At 31.9% G+C, this 16,246-nt stretch overlaps 1 protein-coding gene across 2 annotated transcripts in view; it reads left to right on the top strand.

Annotated features, from left to right (window-relative positions):
• Nucleotides 1-16,246, top strand: part of LOC129976562 (regulator of G-protein signaling 7-like) — a 339,884-nt gene that overhangs the window by 307,472 nt on the left and 16,166 nt on the right. For both annotated transcript variants that reach the window (XM_056090192.1, XM_056090191.1), the window contains exons 10-12: nt 4,531-4,592; nt 9,429-9,542; nt 14,707-14,832. In XM_056090192.1, coding sequence (XP_055946167.1) covers nt 4,531-4,592; nt 9,429-9,542; nt 14,707-14,832 — 302 coding nt within the window. The remainder of the gene's footprint in view (nt 1-4,530; nt 4,593-9,428; nt 9,543-14,706; nt 14,833-16,246) is intronic.

Here is a 16,246-nt window from a genome sequence, read left to right as displayed (position 1 = left end):
CCATACTGTGCCAATGAAAGGGTTAGCTTAAAAAACACAGTTAATGAAACATAAACTCGAATCAAAATCTCGCATGCAAATATGGTAGACACGCCAAATTGGGTATGTTATCGCTAAAGTACAGGAATCGGTTATATATGCAGATTAGCTAGCTAATCTGCACATTAACTAGGATAATCTGTTAAAGTGCGAAAAAATATTTCCTTTCTCAAATCACCTAAGTAATTGCGAATTACCTAGATAATCTGTATATTATCTACTAGGTACTGGTTAAAGTGAACATTATATCTTTACTGGAACAACAGAAAAATTTCTGTACGCTAAAATTAAATGCTGTTTGTTTATTGATTGATATCTAAAGGATCAAGTTAATACAATCGAACAATCAACAAATGAGTTGATAGAATCAATTATCAATCAAGTGGAAATATATAATACAAAGAATCAAATGATTTAACATATTATTACAATTAAGGAAAGGAATTTGCGAAACATATGATAAAATTATGCTTACTTATTAGTGCAATCTAAAGATGACACTCTGAATTATACAACAATTGGTTTTTGCGACAAGCACGCTTATTTGTAGTACATTTAGATATGCAGTCACATTTTTTGAAATCCTGCCCTGTACCAAGAGATTGTTTTATTGTTGTTTGATGTTAGGATAGTTCTAATGTAAGGGCATCTTCTTTTGTTAAAAAAATCCAATCCTTTGATATATCATCCACAAAGCAAAATTTTAATAAAATGCTACATAGGGCAGAATATTGGAACCTAAAGTTACCAAATTTGATAGATAAGCCTTCTAGAACAGTATGGCCTGTTATGAAAAGATTTTCGAACTTTATTTATTTAATTAATTAATTATTAATTGAATTTTTAATGTTTTTCTCAAAAGGTTCAGAACATATTATTGCCGCTATACAAATTGGCAAAAAAAAAAGTACACAAATTAGCTTTTCACATATAACATTTCATATTCATGTAATTTTTTTCTTTAACTTTTATAAATTTCAAAAATATTTTAAGGTATTTTTTCCAACAAGGCTTTTCACTGTTTTAGTTACTGCGTTTACGCATACACATTCTGTGACAATATTAAACACATATTTTCATGTTCACATATCACTGCAATACATAATAATATTTTTTTTAAAAATAACATAGATATATGAATCGGTTCTGAAAAATTATAAATTAGGATTGAAGGTTTGACTAACCGTAATATTTTTACTTTCTCGCGTCCGACGTATACTCGCGATTTTAACGAATCTTCACTTTCGGACCTCTCCGACTCCAAAAAATACATTTTTGGAATTATATCTGTTTATGAACACGCCAAATCAAAAACACGCCAATGCAAACACTGAATTCAGATCTCGCATAGAATTGTTTTAAAATACCCGTTTTAGTACCGAATTTTTAAAACCCATCCTCTGTTTTACTGAAAACCACAGCTAAAATCGAGGGACAATCGGTTTTTGCTTTGTCTATATCGGGTACTTTAATTCTCACAAGTGTCACCTTCATAGACATTTGGATGCTTTGCCTTAGAAACTGCTAATTAACTGCGAGTTTAAAGTGGAAAGAAAGGGGGTAAGGAGTAGGGAAAGAAATTGAGAGAAACAAACTTTTGCATTTTAACAATACGGACGTCGATACTGTGCACATTGCCTAGTTAAAATGCGGAAAACTCTTGATTCAGCACTTTAACGGCGCAAATCAATTCATCTGCGGATTAGCTATTTAATCTGCACATTAACGGCTTTCAATTTTAACAGTAACAGGTACACTAGTATATGTAATTTGACAACGTTGGCAATTTGAAGCTCCGACTGTATTAAGGGAATATTCAAAAATTTATAAATTCTAAGATGGACAAAATGCCAAACTCGTCGCCGAGTCAGCAAAATGCTGGATATTAATAAAAAGTATGGTCAATTTTTTCGCCATCACAATGAAACATGCATCATTGTGAATTGTAAAAACTTAGAGAAATTTTTAAATGGAAGTGAGTTATGTCTAAGAGTAAAGTAACCATAAACAAGTAATATAAACTTTTTTTAAAGTCAATTCCTACTTTCGCAAGAATTGAACTCGCATTCTTCACCTTCATAGGAAAAATACTGAAATCCTTGCATTTTACCAATTGAGCTACTGCCTGTTGATTTCAATTTTCATTACAAACTGCTAAAACTCTATTTAAAGTATTAAAAACTAATTAAATTTAATAATTAATGAATTAATATTTGAAAAAAACTGTATTAACGTCAAGTGTCATCCACTACAAGTTTAAAAAAATGTATTTGAACTTGAGTGGATGAGTAAAAAGTATTTTATATACGATTGACAATTTGAACAAGATATATATATATATATATATATATATATATATATATATATATATATATATATATATATATATATATATATATATATATATATAGGGTGAGTGTGAACTAATAGTAGGAATTGAATAACATAATCTGTATGTGTCCTCTAGATTGAACATTTTCAAATTTTTTTATCTCAGATCTCTTAATTAATCTTTACTTTTAGTATCCTTACTAAGTTACTCCTCCCAAAAACCAAACTTCAAGCAAAGAAATTTCTATGAATAATGTTCAGGGCTTAGCTTAGTATAAAAGTTCGAAAGGCTGCAATTAACCTACCCCTCTGCTGTTATTTTTTTATCCATTCAATTTTTATAGTATTAGATCCACATCCTAGCAAATAAAAACAGAAATTAAAGAAGTAAGTTAATAATGATTCATCTTGATAATGAACTTTTCAAATTGAAGAAAATTTCAATTCGCTCTTTGAAATTTCTTTTATACAACTGAATCTCATAAAATTATTTTCATATAAAATCAGATGTAATCTTATGTCTATAACTACACGAGGGGGGGCATCTTGTAATTGAGGATGAGAATTTTCAGGCATGGTGGTTGGTTCTCGCTACCATTGTGCATACACGGAAAGGTAAGGGTCTGGCTCTTTCCATCAATGACCAGACATACTTCCTTAGGGAAAGGTTGTACCGTGACCGGTGATGGCCCTTAGGACTCAACCACAGTTCCCGCCAGTGTTGCTGTTGCGGCGGTCCGGTCATTCAAGTTTTTCCATGCGCCTTCCGGCTGATAGGAGTAGTCAGTTTATGATGACTAGAACTGCGTCAAAATTACTTTAATTTCCGCAATTATATGTATAAATCGAGCATTTCTTTCCATACGTTTTGTGTTCGAGAATGGTATTGAGTGAAATATTTTCAGTTTTAACACTGAATTCCTGACACTCTTCTTTCCCTTTTGTCCATCGGGTTTTGCACTTCTCACACGAACTGAGGAAAACTTTTTCATTTAAATAACTTACGTTTCCTGTTTTCCGTCATCACCATAGTGTAAATCTAAAGTAAAGCCCTATTCCCCGGCCCGTGCGCATCTTCAGACAGATACATTTTGTCCTCTTTTTCCCCTTTTGTGGTTTTCTGGAGTTCTTTGATGTTTGTCTATTTTACCGACAATTTCCGGGAAGCTCCGGAAACAGGCGGCGCCCACGGGCTGGGTTGGTCCTACAACAGGTCAGGTGGCAGATTTACAACCATATCCGTAAAGGCAACAGGCCGTTGGAAGGGGGCTTTAGAAGGATGTCGGGAATTCGGGAAACGACGTTTACCTATTTGTACGACTTGACAGGCATTACGGTTACACACTGCATAAATCGGCAATGTATCCAAACCTTCCTTGTTAATAAGTCAATATATCAGAAAGCACATAAGTGGAAGCAAAGGATTTTATTTTCTTGCTCGGTAATTCAGTGCTTCTTGGAAATGAGTTAAATGTTCAATTTCTCAAGTTTACACATACCACAGGTTTGGAAGCTCTGTTCTGGATAACTCGGATAGCGTTTTCAACATATTCCAGCATATTTCTAGCTTGTTATAAAAAGCAATAAAATGTGGAATATTTTTTCCTTTCGGGTACACTCCTATGTTTATGATTTTAAGTTATTTTTTTTTAAAAAAACTGATGTAAATTTATTTTTAATTTGAACAGATAGAGCAGGACTTATGATTTTCAGCCTCAAAAGCTGGTGTTTTGAGAGTGTCTTACTATTGAGATGAGGCGATTTCAAAAAGTTAGAAGATTTTACCATTGCTGAACGAATATTCAGAATATTAAACAACCCTAGGATTTAAGGTTTGATATTCACTGCAAAATAAAGCTCTTGAAAGTTTCAGCGTCTCTCTGTTCATGCGCTAAAGTAATAAAAAAGACAGTCAGCTAACTATAGGAAAAGTGCTATGTTTTGCAAATGATTTTATGCCAAAAAGTAATATTCATTCACATACAAAAAAAAAAAAAAAATGAAAGAAAGCCGTAAAAGAGTTTAAGAGTATTCTTATACTTTAATCAAGAATATTACTCTAATAATAACAATAAAAGGAGTGTTCCTGTTATTGTGACTACTACGTGTATATTCCAAATATGTAAAATATATCTTGTGTTGATTTTTTTTTTCTTTCAGATCAAACACTTAAAAAATCGTCTGGAGCGAAGAGTTATAAAAGTATCCAAAGCAGCTGAATCGTAAGTGCAATAAGTGTTTTTAAATGTGCATTGAAATGAACCCCTGAACTGTTTTACTTTTTTATTATTTAATTACATGACACCTCCGTTTCGGGAATACACTGTCTTAATGATTCATCTCAGAAGTCCATAAAATACTTCAGGCATTTGTGGATTATATACAATTTTTGTATCTCGAATTGCAGAATTTCTGAAGGATTCAAATTCAGTTTATAAATCTAAAAAGCAAGGTCGTTAGTACACATTGGCACGACGTTTAAAAACAGAATGGCAAACCAAAACAATATTTTTTCATTGTACAAGACTGTATAATATTTTTATAGAATTAAATTTCCTAAAACAAAGAGAATAAATACGTATCTTATTGCCCTTTTTACTATTAATCTATGAAGTTTATTCAATAAGTTTTTCTAAGTCAAGAAAAGTATTGATGCATTTTTACATAGTAAACCAACAACGCAACGGTTTGTAACGAAGATGATCAAATACATTTTGATTTAAATATATTGTTACGGAAGTTTCTCCTGTAAGTCCGTCAAGTTAACGGGTTCCTGTAGTGGGTGTGTGGAGAAATACAGTCAACAGGCCGCGACAACAAACGACGACTTTATTAACACGATCTCACTGATACGCAGACAAATTCACGGCCGGAGACGCACACAAGCAGTACACAATAGCACAACACAGCACAGCACAGAAATAATATAAGCTCGTCGAAGCACTCAGGGAGAGAGAGCTCGTTCAACTATCAATGTTTTGAATTGAACTCAAAACACTGACTTCAACTTGAGACTACCGCCTTTTATAGTTCCCGGGAGGCGGGCCGAAAAGGTGCTGGACCAATCAAGTGTATCTCGATTCCTATTGGCTGAATTCCTAAAATTCTCGAAGTTTCCAGTAATATATTTTGTTGCCAAGTCGCCAAGCCCTGGGATCACAGATAAGGCATCCGATCAGCATCTCCCAGAGCTTATCATAAAACAGTCTTTCCGGTGATTAAACTATCCGTACTGGAAAACAACATTACAGATTTGTAACAATATATTTGAATAGGAATAAATGAAATAGACCAAGAAAGTAACGTAAATTAGTTTTTCGATTTTGTTAGTTCGCGATATGGTAGATATTGGTACAATGCAAGAAATGATAATTGCATGAAATATCTGTAACTTGAGGATATTTCTTGCAGTTATCATAATAAGAGATCAGTATCATAGATAAAATCAAATATGAATTTATACAATTAATAATTTTTTTGGAGATATACTTCAAATTAAATCCATACTGTTTGAACCCATATTTTACTTTGAAATAACCATATAACAAATTGTTCTAATGAAGTATCATTTTTTTAAATAAAGAGCATATTATTAATCGTTCAAGATTTGAAGTTTGATTCATACATACATAAGACTTTTTTTTCGTATAGGCTTTTTATATAAGAGTTCACATAAACAACATAATTAAATTTTAATGCTTTAAAATTCCTGAAATTGATTAAAATGAAAACAATGATTAATTTTCTTAATTTTTATTTTCTTTCCAGTTTATGCCTGCTTTTGTCTCTCTGAGTTTAATCAACTGATTACAACTAAAATTCTCAGATTTGAATACCTTTTAAATAAAGGGTTATATAGAAAGATGCCTTTTATTCCGACGCAAAGTTAAGCATCCTTTAATTTTAACTAAAATTTGGCGCTTTATGTGTTACATTAATTAATTAAAATTTTAATTTAATTAAAATTTGGTGCGTTAATGTGTTGCATTTGATACTTCGGTTTCTTGGAAAGGCACACTGAAGGCTTAGGAAAAATATGAAAAAGACTGAGAAAATACTACTGTGATCAAAAAGTACTCAGAATGGTAAAACAAATGGTTTCAATTTATTGGTCAAGATTTAAAGTATCTCCTACAAAAGAATTCCCTCTGACTGCAACACACTTCTGGCAATGTTTTTTTGCAATGATTAGAATAAAATTTATTTTTCTGTGAAATTTTTTGAAAATTCATAGCGAATGCTCTTTTATTGAATTAATTAATTCAAATTTAGACAATAAAGAAGCAGTTTTCTACCGTGGAAAAAAGAAAACTTCGCACAGTGCAGTATCAGGTGAATATAGAATTTGTGGAATAATATTTGTTACATTTTTCATTAAAAGCTTACGAATAATAATTACATCGTCAGAAAGTGCATTATCGTGATACAAAATCCACTTCACATTTCAGGTAGTTTTCGACGAATTGGAATAATATTTTTTACATTTTTCATTAAAAGCGTACAAATAATAATTATATCGTCAGAAAGTGCATTATCGTGATGCAAAATCCACTTCACATTTCAGGTAGTTTTCGACGAATTGGAATAATATTTGTTACATTTTTCATTAAAAGCGTACAAATAATAATTATATCGTCAGAAAGTGCATTATCGTGATGCAAAATCCACTTCACATTTCAGGTAGTTTTCGACGAATTGGAATAATATTTGTTACATTTTTCATTAAAAGCGTACAAATAATAATTATATCGTCAGAAAGTGCATTATCGTGATGCAAAATCCACTTCACATTTCAGGTAGTTTTCGACGAATTGGAATAATATTTGTTACATTTTTAATTAAAAGCTTACGAATAATAATTACATCGTCAAGAAGTGCATTATCGAGATGAAAAATCTATTTCATATTTCAGGTCGTTTTCGAGGAATTGGAATAATATTTGTTACATTTTTAATTAAAAGCTTACGAATAATAATTACATCGTCAGGAAGTGCATTATCGTGATGACAAATCTATTTCACATTTCAGGTCGTTTTCGAGGAATTGGAATAATATTTGTTATATTTTTAATTAAAAGCTTACGAATAATAATTACATCGTCAGAAAGTGCATTATCGTGATGACAAATCTATTTCACATTTCAGGTCGTTTTCGAGGAATTGGAATAATATTTGTTACATTTTTAATTAAAAGCTTACGAATAATACTTACATCGTCAGAAAGTGCATTATCGTGATGACAAATCTATTTCACATTTCAGGTCGTTTTCGACGAATTGGAATAATATTTGTTACATTTTTAATTAAAAGCTTACGAATAATAATTACATCGTCAGAAAGTGCATTATCTTGATGCAAAATCCATTTCACATTTCAGGTAGTTTTCGACGAATTGCTTCTAGGCACAAATATAATCTTCTATAAATAAAATTCTTCAATGACTGTCTAGTCAGTTAATTGGGATTCATACTGCACGATAATCAAAGAAATCAGTCAATGATTATTCAGCGATTTTGATGTAATATTTTCATGATATTTCAACTTTCAAGCGCCATTCATGTTACTGTTGAGCTGCTCCTGTATCAAAAACATATATTTCTATCACTGCTGATAAGGCGTTTCAGAAAATGAATTGCACTGGAAAAGGATCGCTTGGGTTACATGAACACTCTGTTATTTTTGGAGCAAATGCAAAGTTATTGAAATAATTCGAGACGTGACGCATTACAATTCTAAATGGATATTTCAAAATTGTTCCCAGAAACTAAATGATAAAGGATTTTGTTCAATAAGGTCGTTTATTATTCCAATGACAATAAAAGTCAATCCCAAACAACAAATCTCTGACCTTGTTGATAACTTGATCGTTAATTTGGATGAATGCTCTACCAGATAAAGAATCATTTTCGATAGATTCTTCATTTTAAAACTTATTAATACTTACTAATACTGTTGTTTTTGATAAATAGTTGTCTTTGAAAGCTTTCTACAACATTTCAAATGCTTCTGTAGGGAAATATCATTGCGAAAACGAAATGAATGCATGTTTTAATTTGCTTAGTAACGTTTGTAATTTCGAAAAATCATTAGCATAAATTTATCTTCAGACGATAAAATGAAATAAATTCCTGACTATTGCCAAATGTTTATAGAAGTCGTAAAAATGTTTGATAGAAATATGCACACTATATCTACAATGGATGAATTTTAAATAAAACATTCCGTTTTTTGATCTCATTAGTACGTGATTGTAGAAAATGTACGAAGAAATGTATAAACAGTTTCTCTGAAAAGAAGAAAGAAAGCAATACAGTACACTTCCGAGTATCCGGCCTAATGTGGAGGAATGGCAGCCCCGAAAAAAAGAAACCGGATAGGGTTGTTTTTTTAACTCATTTCTTTGTCCATCAATATCAGAAGACAAAGTTTCTATGACAAAAACTCACTCTTATAATACGTATTTTCTCACTTATTTAATACTAAGCTCTTCATTTATCTCAAGCCACGTAGAATGTGAACGCGGCATAGAAGCAGTTGCCGGTAACCTTTCGAGTTAAAATTGCAGGTTCGGTACTGGTAGTTTATATATTGCACTATAAATTTCAAAAATTTATTATTGGAAAAGTAAGTTAAAGGATATAAACTGTTCACATTTTAACCTAAATTCTGTAACCTTCACTGCGGTATACTTAAAAAAGCATTAAGCATACCCCAAGAACAATTTACGAATACTATACGTAAAATGCAGTTATAATTAGAAACAGCGACAACAATTGAGGTCCCTTAAACAATTAACAACGAGCAGAACGCTGCTCTTTTCCTATCACAACGTGTTTTGTACACGATACATACGAGGATCGTAGCAGAAGCCCACTTCCAGTGCCTTGGCAATGTTGGTTGTTCTTGCCTTCCTCATTTAATTACGATAAAAAAAACTAGGCCGGATAGTACAGAATCCGGGTAGTCGCGAACCGGATACTCGAGAGGGTACTGTACTTGATATTCTTTTTAGCTACTTTCTAGAGTTACGCCTGATAGTTTTTGGACTTTTCTTGCCAGGTATATCAATTTCTTCGAGCAGTATCAAGAGTACGATGCCTTCCTAGTCACTCCAGAGCCTTCCAATCCATGGATCTCAGACAGCGTCGACTTTTGGGAGTTGGAAAAGCAGACGTACGTTACTCACCTCTTCCATTTTTAGCAACTTTTTATTGAATAATTCTTTTATTGAATTCATATTTTATCGAATTTTACTGAATATAATACTTTTTATTGAATTCGTAAAAATAAATATTGGGTTGCCCCAAAGGTTTCTTTCTAATCGCGCTATAAATGGCCTTATCTGACTCTGCTTGTGCAAACTTGCAGGCTTCTCTATTTACCGTCTATGCCATTGGTGCACTTGGTGTAAGGACAACAGGCATTTAACTGTCTCAAAGAAAGTTCTTTTGTCCATTTGGTGAGATTGGAAAGGCGTAATTTTCTACGAGCTCCATCCTTAAGGTGAAACAATAAATTCTACGAAATACTAACATCAACACTATCAATCGAAAGCTGTTCATAGCAAACAAACTGCCAGAATTAATGAACCGACTAGGCGTTGTTTTTCATCATGACAATGCGGGACCACATATTGCATTAGTCTTAAGAAAGGAGCTCTTGCAGTTTGATTGGGATATTTTACCGCATCTTGCATACTCTCCAGATCTCGCTCCATCTGATTATTACTTGTTTCTGCCCTTAAAAAATTCTCTTCGCGATAAGCGCTTTAAATCCGACAGCGAAATAAAAGCGCACCTCCAGGATTATTTCTTGTCCAAAACATAACAATTTTGGAAAGGAGGCAATATGAGGCTTCCTGAAAGATAGAAGAAGGTAATAGAGCAAAAACGTTCTTGTATAACAAAATAAATAATATCTTAAACAATAAATATTGTGTATTTATTACATATTAGAAATAGGAAAGAAACTTATGGGACACCCTAATATAATTCCGATTGTACACTAGATAGTCGAATATAGTCAGACACCCTAATATAGTCAGATATTCGAATCGAATATGTTTTGACATGGAAAGAATACACAATAGCAATTTCATTGGATCATTGGCTATTCGAAACGGACTACTTTGATTTTCCCAGATATCGGATCCGATAAGAAATGGATGGGAAGGTTCGAAAGTTTAACATCGGTTTTTCGAGTTTTAATGAATGATTTTTAAATTTTCCGTCAAATCAAATTTGATGGAAAATTTAAACAGGAAAATTGTAGGTATTGAAAAGTCCTATACTACCAGCTGTCCAGTGTTAAGATAGCTTCATGAAACCAAGAATAAATCTTAAAAATTCGCAAATTTGGAAATGTTATTTGCATATATTTCAGTTTGAACAAATTGTTTGCCACCCCACTTAAGTGCATATCATATGGAAGAAAAAATTTCGCGGTAAAAATGTCAGATAGATATTTCCGTTTTTTAAAAAAGAAATAACAACATTTTTTTTTCTACTAGACCTTTCAGATGATCAGCTGGTTCGCAGAGAATATTAGCTATATTTTATATCAGATAAATCGTTAAGATATAACTTAATGGTCATGATTCTGCCAAATTGTCAGGCAATGAAGTCGTGTGATTTTAGATAAATTGTTCAGATATAACTTAATGTCCATAATTCTGACAATTGTCAGCAAATGTTATATCTGCACGATTTAATAAATTATAAAAGAATAAGTGTAATTTCAAATACATCGTTCAAACGTAACTTAATGTCCTTAATTCTTACAAATTGTCAGACATTAAAGTCGTGTGATTTCTGATAAATCGTTCTAATATAACTTAATGTCCATAATCCTGCCATGTTGTCTGACATTACAGTCATGTGATTTCAGATAAATCGTGCAGATATAACTTAATGCCCATAATTCTGCCAAATTGTCAGACATTAAAATCGTGTGATTTCTGATAAATCGTTCTAATATAATTTAATGTCCATAATCCTGCCATGTTGTCTGACATTACAGTCATGTGATTTCAGATAAATCGTGCAGATATAACTTAATGCCCATAATTCTGCCAAATTGTCAGACATTAAAATCGTGTGATTTCTGATAAATCGTTCTAATATAACTTAATGCCCATAATTCTGACAAATTGTCAGACATTAAAGCCATGTTGTTTAAATTGCCTTATTTAACTATTTTTGTTTATTGTGTATTTGAATTTTTCTAAAAGAGACCAGTCCCATTACATCATAGTGCTATTGAAAGCTTAAATGTGCTACGAATCTGTCTTCTAAGTTTCACAGTATAATTATTTCATTTTTTTAAATTTGTTTTGTAAATTATACAGATATTAAATAGAATCCTTCTTCTCTAGTTTCCAACAATGGAAGAAAATAACGCTGTTAAATATTTGATAAAGCAATGAAAACGGGTAAAATTTTAGGGTAACAATATATGTTTTTGAAAATAAGGCAAAAATTTTTAATTAAAACTGAAACACAGGTTTTCCACATTTTTTTGAAAAACTATTAATTTGAAACTAAAAGTCTAAATTAAAACAAAGGTATTAAATGATCTGTTGAACGATGATAGTTTAATTAGATCAAGAGTAAATTTTAAAAGTAAAAATTTAATTAGAAATCTTTTTTATAATTTAAGTGAAATTTTTTAAAATTCCTCTTAAGTAAGTATTACATAGAAAGGAATAACTGATATAAACATACAATAGATATCTGCTGTATTTTTTGAAAATTCGATTTTGTCTTTAAAAAAACTATGTCGTTGAAAAATGCATACTATATAAGAACTTTTCTATAAATCAGAATTCGCGAACTTAAATATAAATTTATTTTGAAAGCATCAGATATTTTTTTTAAATGGTTGAGTTGAAAAAAACTGCATGGAAAATTAAATTTGAAAAAATAATAATAGTCTTCCTTGATAGTAGAGGCAGGTTTTCGAAAAATATTAAATACGAATGTTCTCGAGTGTAACGATCATCGTAAAATGCGTTCATGCTTGATAATTAAGATCACATGCTTATTTCAAATTTCATTTCTGCCATTTTTTTATGAAATTCGACGATTATTCTACCATCAGAAACTGAAAAACAATGAATTTGTAATAGAATTATTATTTTTTTTTAACCGTCAATTCTGATAGATAAGTACTTACACTTTTTCTGCAATTCTACTTTTTTTTTTTTCAATCAGTTCCTCCTATTTAAATCCTATTTTTTCAAATCAGTTCTTCCTATTTTTTTTAAAAAATATAATAAAGATTTCAATTTTGATCTTAAATTTTAACCAGGTGTTCTCTTCTATGCAATGTGTATTTAAGTGGAATTCCAAAAATTTCGTTCAAATTATATATATCCAAATTTTTACTTTTTAAAAAATTTACTCCAATTTAATTTTAAAATTCAACAGCTTATTTTATAGGTCTGTTTAACCCCAGCAACTTTTTATTTTAAATCTTTACTCTGATATAATGAGTTTCTTCCCCCTAAATGCGAAAATCTGGTGTTTTAACTCCCCGTCCTTTCTACCTCTTAATTGTTAATAACCCCAAACTTGAAGGTCTGTTTCGATAGCCAATTCAACAATTCAAACCAATAAAATTGCTGTTTGTATTTTTTTTTTTTTTCCTATGAATTCAACTAGACTTTCAGCAACTAACTGCATGTTATATTGAACGACAACGTGTTCGAAAGACGAATCAAATAGCAAGGTAAAGAAAGAATAGATTTTTACATTGATGTGAATATGATTTTCAATGAATTTTTAACTTTTATATGCACTGATAATATTTTTTCTACTGATATTTCCATTTCCGGTTACATATAAAAACACCTTTTTTTTTGTTTATCCAATCGAAGCAATCCACTCTCAGATTTGTATCCAATATCAATTTAATTTTAGAATCCACAACAACTTAATTTCAGAACCCATGGCACGTCTGGCAATAAAATAGAGGTTTTGACATCATTTCAGTATTTAAAACTTGCACATTTGGACGCTACATAATATGAAATGTAATTTTTGTCTCGTTATTCTGACCTCCCGTGAATTGACTTTCTTGTTTCCTCATTATTAATTGTCTCAGCGTGAGAATTATAAAAACGGTGGAATGACGTCTTTATGATAGTTGTCACGATAAATACGTTTATATATATATATATATATATTGTTACGAAATTTCCCGGGTTCGTTTGGATAGTGGGAGTTATATGGTGTGGAGAACGCTCAATCAGCAGGCGGCAGTAGAAAATGAAACAGCGACGTTTATTTACACGAAGACACACAGGACAGCACAAAGACGACAACTATAAACAGCACAGAGAAGACAATTATCTTCAGCCGCGAGAAGTGCAAACAGCAGCACACAACAAGACTCTACTGCCGACAGTAGCGCACAGCTTAGTTCAGCACTAGCTTGACTCCGTCGCTGCTCCGCTAACCTCTGGAAGACCAGTTCTTCACCGTCGATTCCGACTACTCTTCCCTGTCGCTTCAGACTACTTTTCTCTGTCAGCTGCGGCTGCCTCCTTTTATAGGTCTCAGGAGGCGGGGCTAGAAGCCTCTCAACCAATGAAGAACGTTCGAGGCGTATTTCGGTTCCTACTGGATGGTTCGGGAAAATTCTCGATGTTTCGGGTATAATCTATTTTGACGCCAAATGGTCGCCAAGCTCCGGGGCCTCCGACGCGACACCCGGACTCCGTCTAATACAGATGACTGTAAAACTGTCTTTCTGATGATGGAACCAACTATGCTGAGAAGCCGCATCACAAATTCGTAACAATATATATATATATATATATATATATATATATATATATATGTATATATATATATATATATATATATATATATATATATATAAACGTATTTATAAGATATACGTTTCTTTTTTATATTTACAGGTTGGCTTACTATCTCTAAATTGCCGTTAATCGACATGTATATAATTACAAAAAATAAATGACTGTTAGTGCTATTTATAGTAATTAAATACAATTCTTCTCTTATTTCTTAAAAATTTAAAAAGAAGTTTTACTTATATTTTACTACAATACATTTCATTGTTTTAGCACTGGATTTATATTCACGGTATTAAGATATTTTTTGTGTGCACCCCTACCAGTTCAAGATGTAATATGTTATCTTCACAAAATTATATTTCTGGATATTTTATCCTTACAGAGCAGTGTGAATAAGAATAAATGTAAAAATAAAATTAACAAACGAGAATCAAGCTTAAAATCTGTGCCTATCCATAAACATATAGATTTATAATATTTTAAATATGATGTACAAGATTATAATCTCTTCTGCAGCAAAGACATTCCCGCCAGGCGAGTCCGCCGCTGGGCATTTTCACTGAAGGAGCTTCTGAAGGATCCTGCCGGAAGAGAACAGTTTTTCAAGTTCCTGGAGAAAGAGTTCAGCGCAGAAAATCTCAAGTGAGTTCAAAATACTTAACTTCACCCTCATCGTTGCAATGTTGTAATGTGAAAGAATTCAGCAGAATGGTTTGCATTTTTTACACAAACAAAGACTAATCAAAGCTTCTTTAGAAGCATGATTCAAAATTTAATTTTTTTTCTTCTCATGTATGGAGGTGCAGAAAAGATGATAGATTAGTTACACAATGACAATGTTTTTTTAGCCTAATTAAAATTATTATGGTCTAAAGAACGAACACAAGTTTGTCAAAATATACTGTTAAGAGAAACTATCCATCTGGTGGAATGTGGATCCGGTTCAAAATTGCAACAGACTCAATAACGTATAAAGGGACTTTATTCTACATGAAAACGCGGATACACAGTAACAAAACACAGATGAAAGAACACCACCTGAAATAAGCAAACGCATAGCAGCCAAATCCCATGCAGTAAACATCAGCACCCAAGCACAATTAAACAACCACAACAGAATAAGATGCTCAGAAACAACTGAATGGAGACTAACACTCCAAAGGCAAACGTCGCTCGACTACTCACTTTAGCTCAACCCAATTATTAGCTTTTTATACCTCCCATGACAGGGCATTCAATGTTTTAGAATAAACGTTGGAACTCGAAGCCTAATGGAGTTATCACTAAGATTCTCGAATATTCTGTGTTCTTCATTTTCGTTGTCAAATTGTTGTTAAGATTAGAGGATCGTTGACCTGGTATCTAGTGAGCATGTTCGTTCGCTGAGCATATCTGTAAAATTCTCTTCCCCACTATAAAACTAATGGAAGCAATTGGGGAAGCATTATCATTGATCTGCAACAATATATTGCGCCTTAAATGTTGCAAAATTAAAATTTTTAAAAAAATCTAGCAGATATGTTCTTAGAAGCGTGCTTCGGATAATTTCAGGAAATCGTTAAAAATTGAGGAAGTTGAGCTGCAATTTCAAAATTAATTAATTTATCTCAGTGTCATATTTCGACTGGATACGTCAAACCGTCTAGACAGCATAACGACAGTAAAAACAGACATGGACACACAAAAACCTATTCTTTAATACAGAGAGATCAGTGTAATAGCTTTCTATAATACATGGCATAAAATAAAACCCTCCGCAATTCGTTTTGGTTTTGCAAAGAAAGGGCATGCGCTGAAAAATTGAGTTTGAGATGACATTCAGTATAACGGTAGTATACTTTAAAATGTTCATTCGTTAACATATCAAAGTACAATAACCAGCTAATTTCGAGAAAAATAGCTTTCTGACAGCATAACGACTACTATATATATATACTAAAAATTTGCTATTCCTTTCAGTAGCCCAATGGCGTGATAGTTAAGAAAGATCAGAGGTAGATTCAAAATTATTTGGCATAAATGAACAACTTACAAATATGTTTAATTAATATGATTT

Source organism: Argiope bruennichi, chromosome 7 (genome assembly GCF_947563725.1).
Source record: "Argiope bruennichi chromosome 7, qqArgBrue1.1, whole genome shotgun sequence".
NCBI lineage: Eukaryota > Metazoa > Arthropoda > Arachnida > Araneae > Araneidae > Argiope > Argiope bruennichi.
Note: the sequence above shows the minus strand (reverse complement) of the source record. Positions and strands in the feature narration are given on the sequence as shown.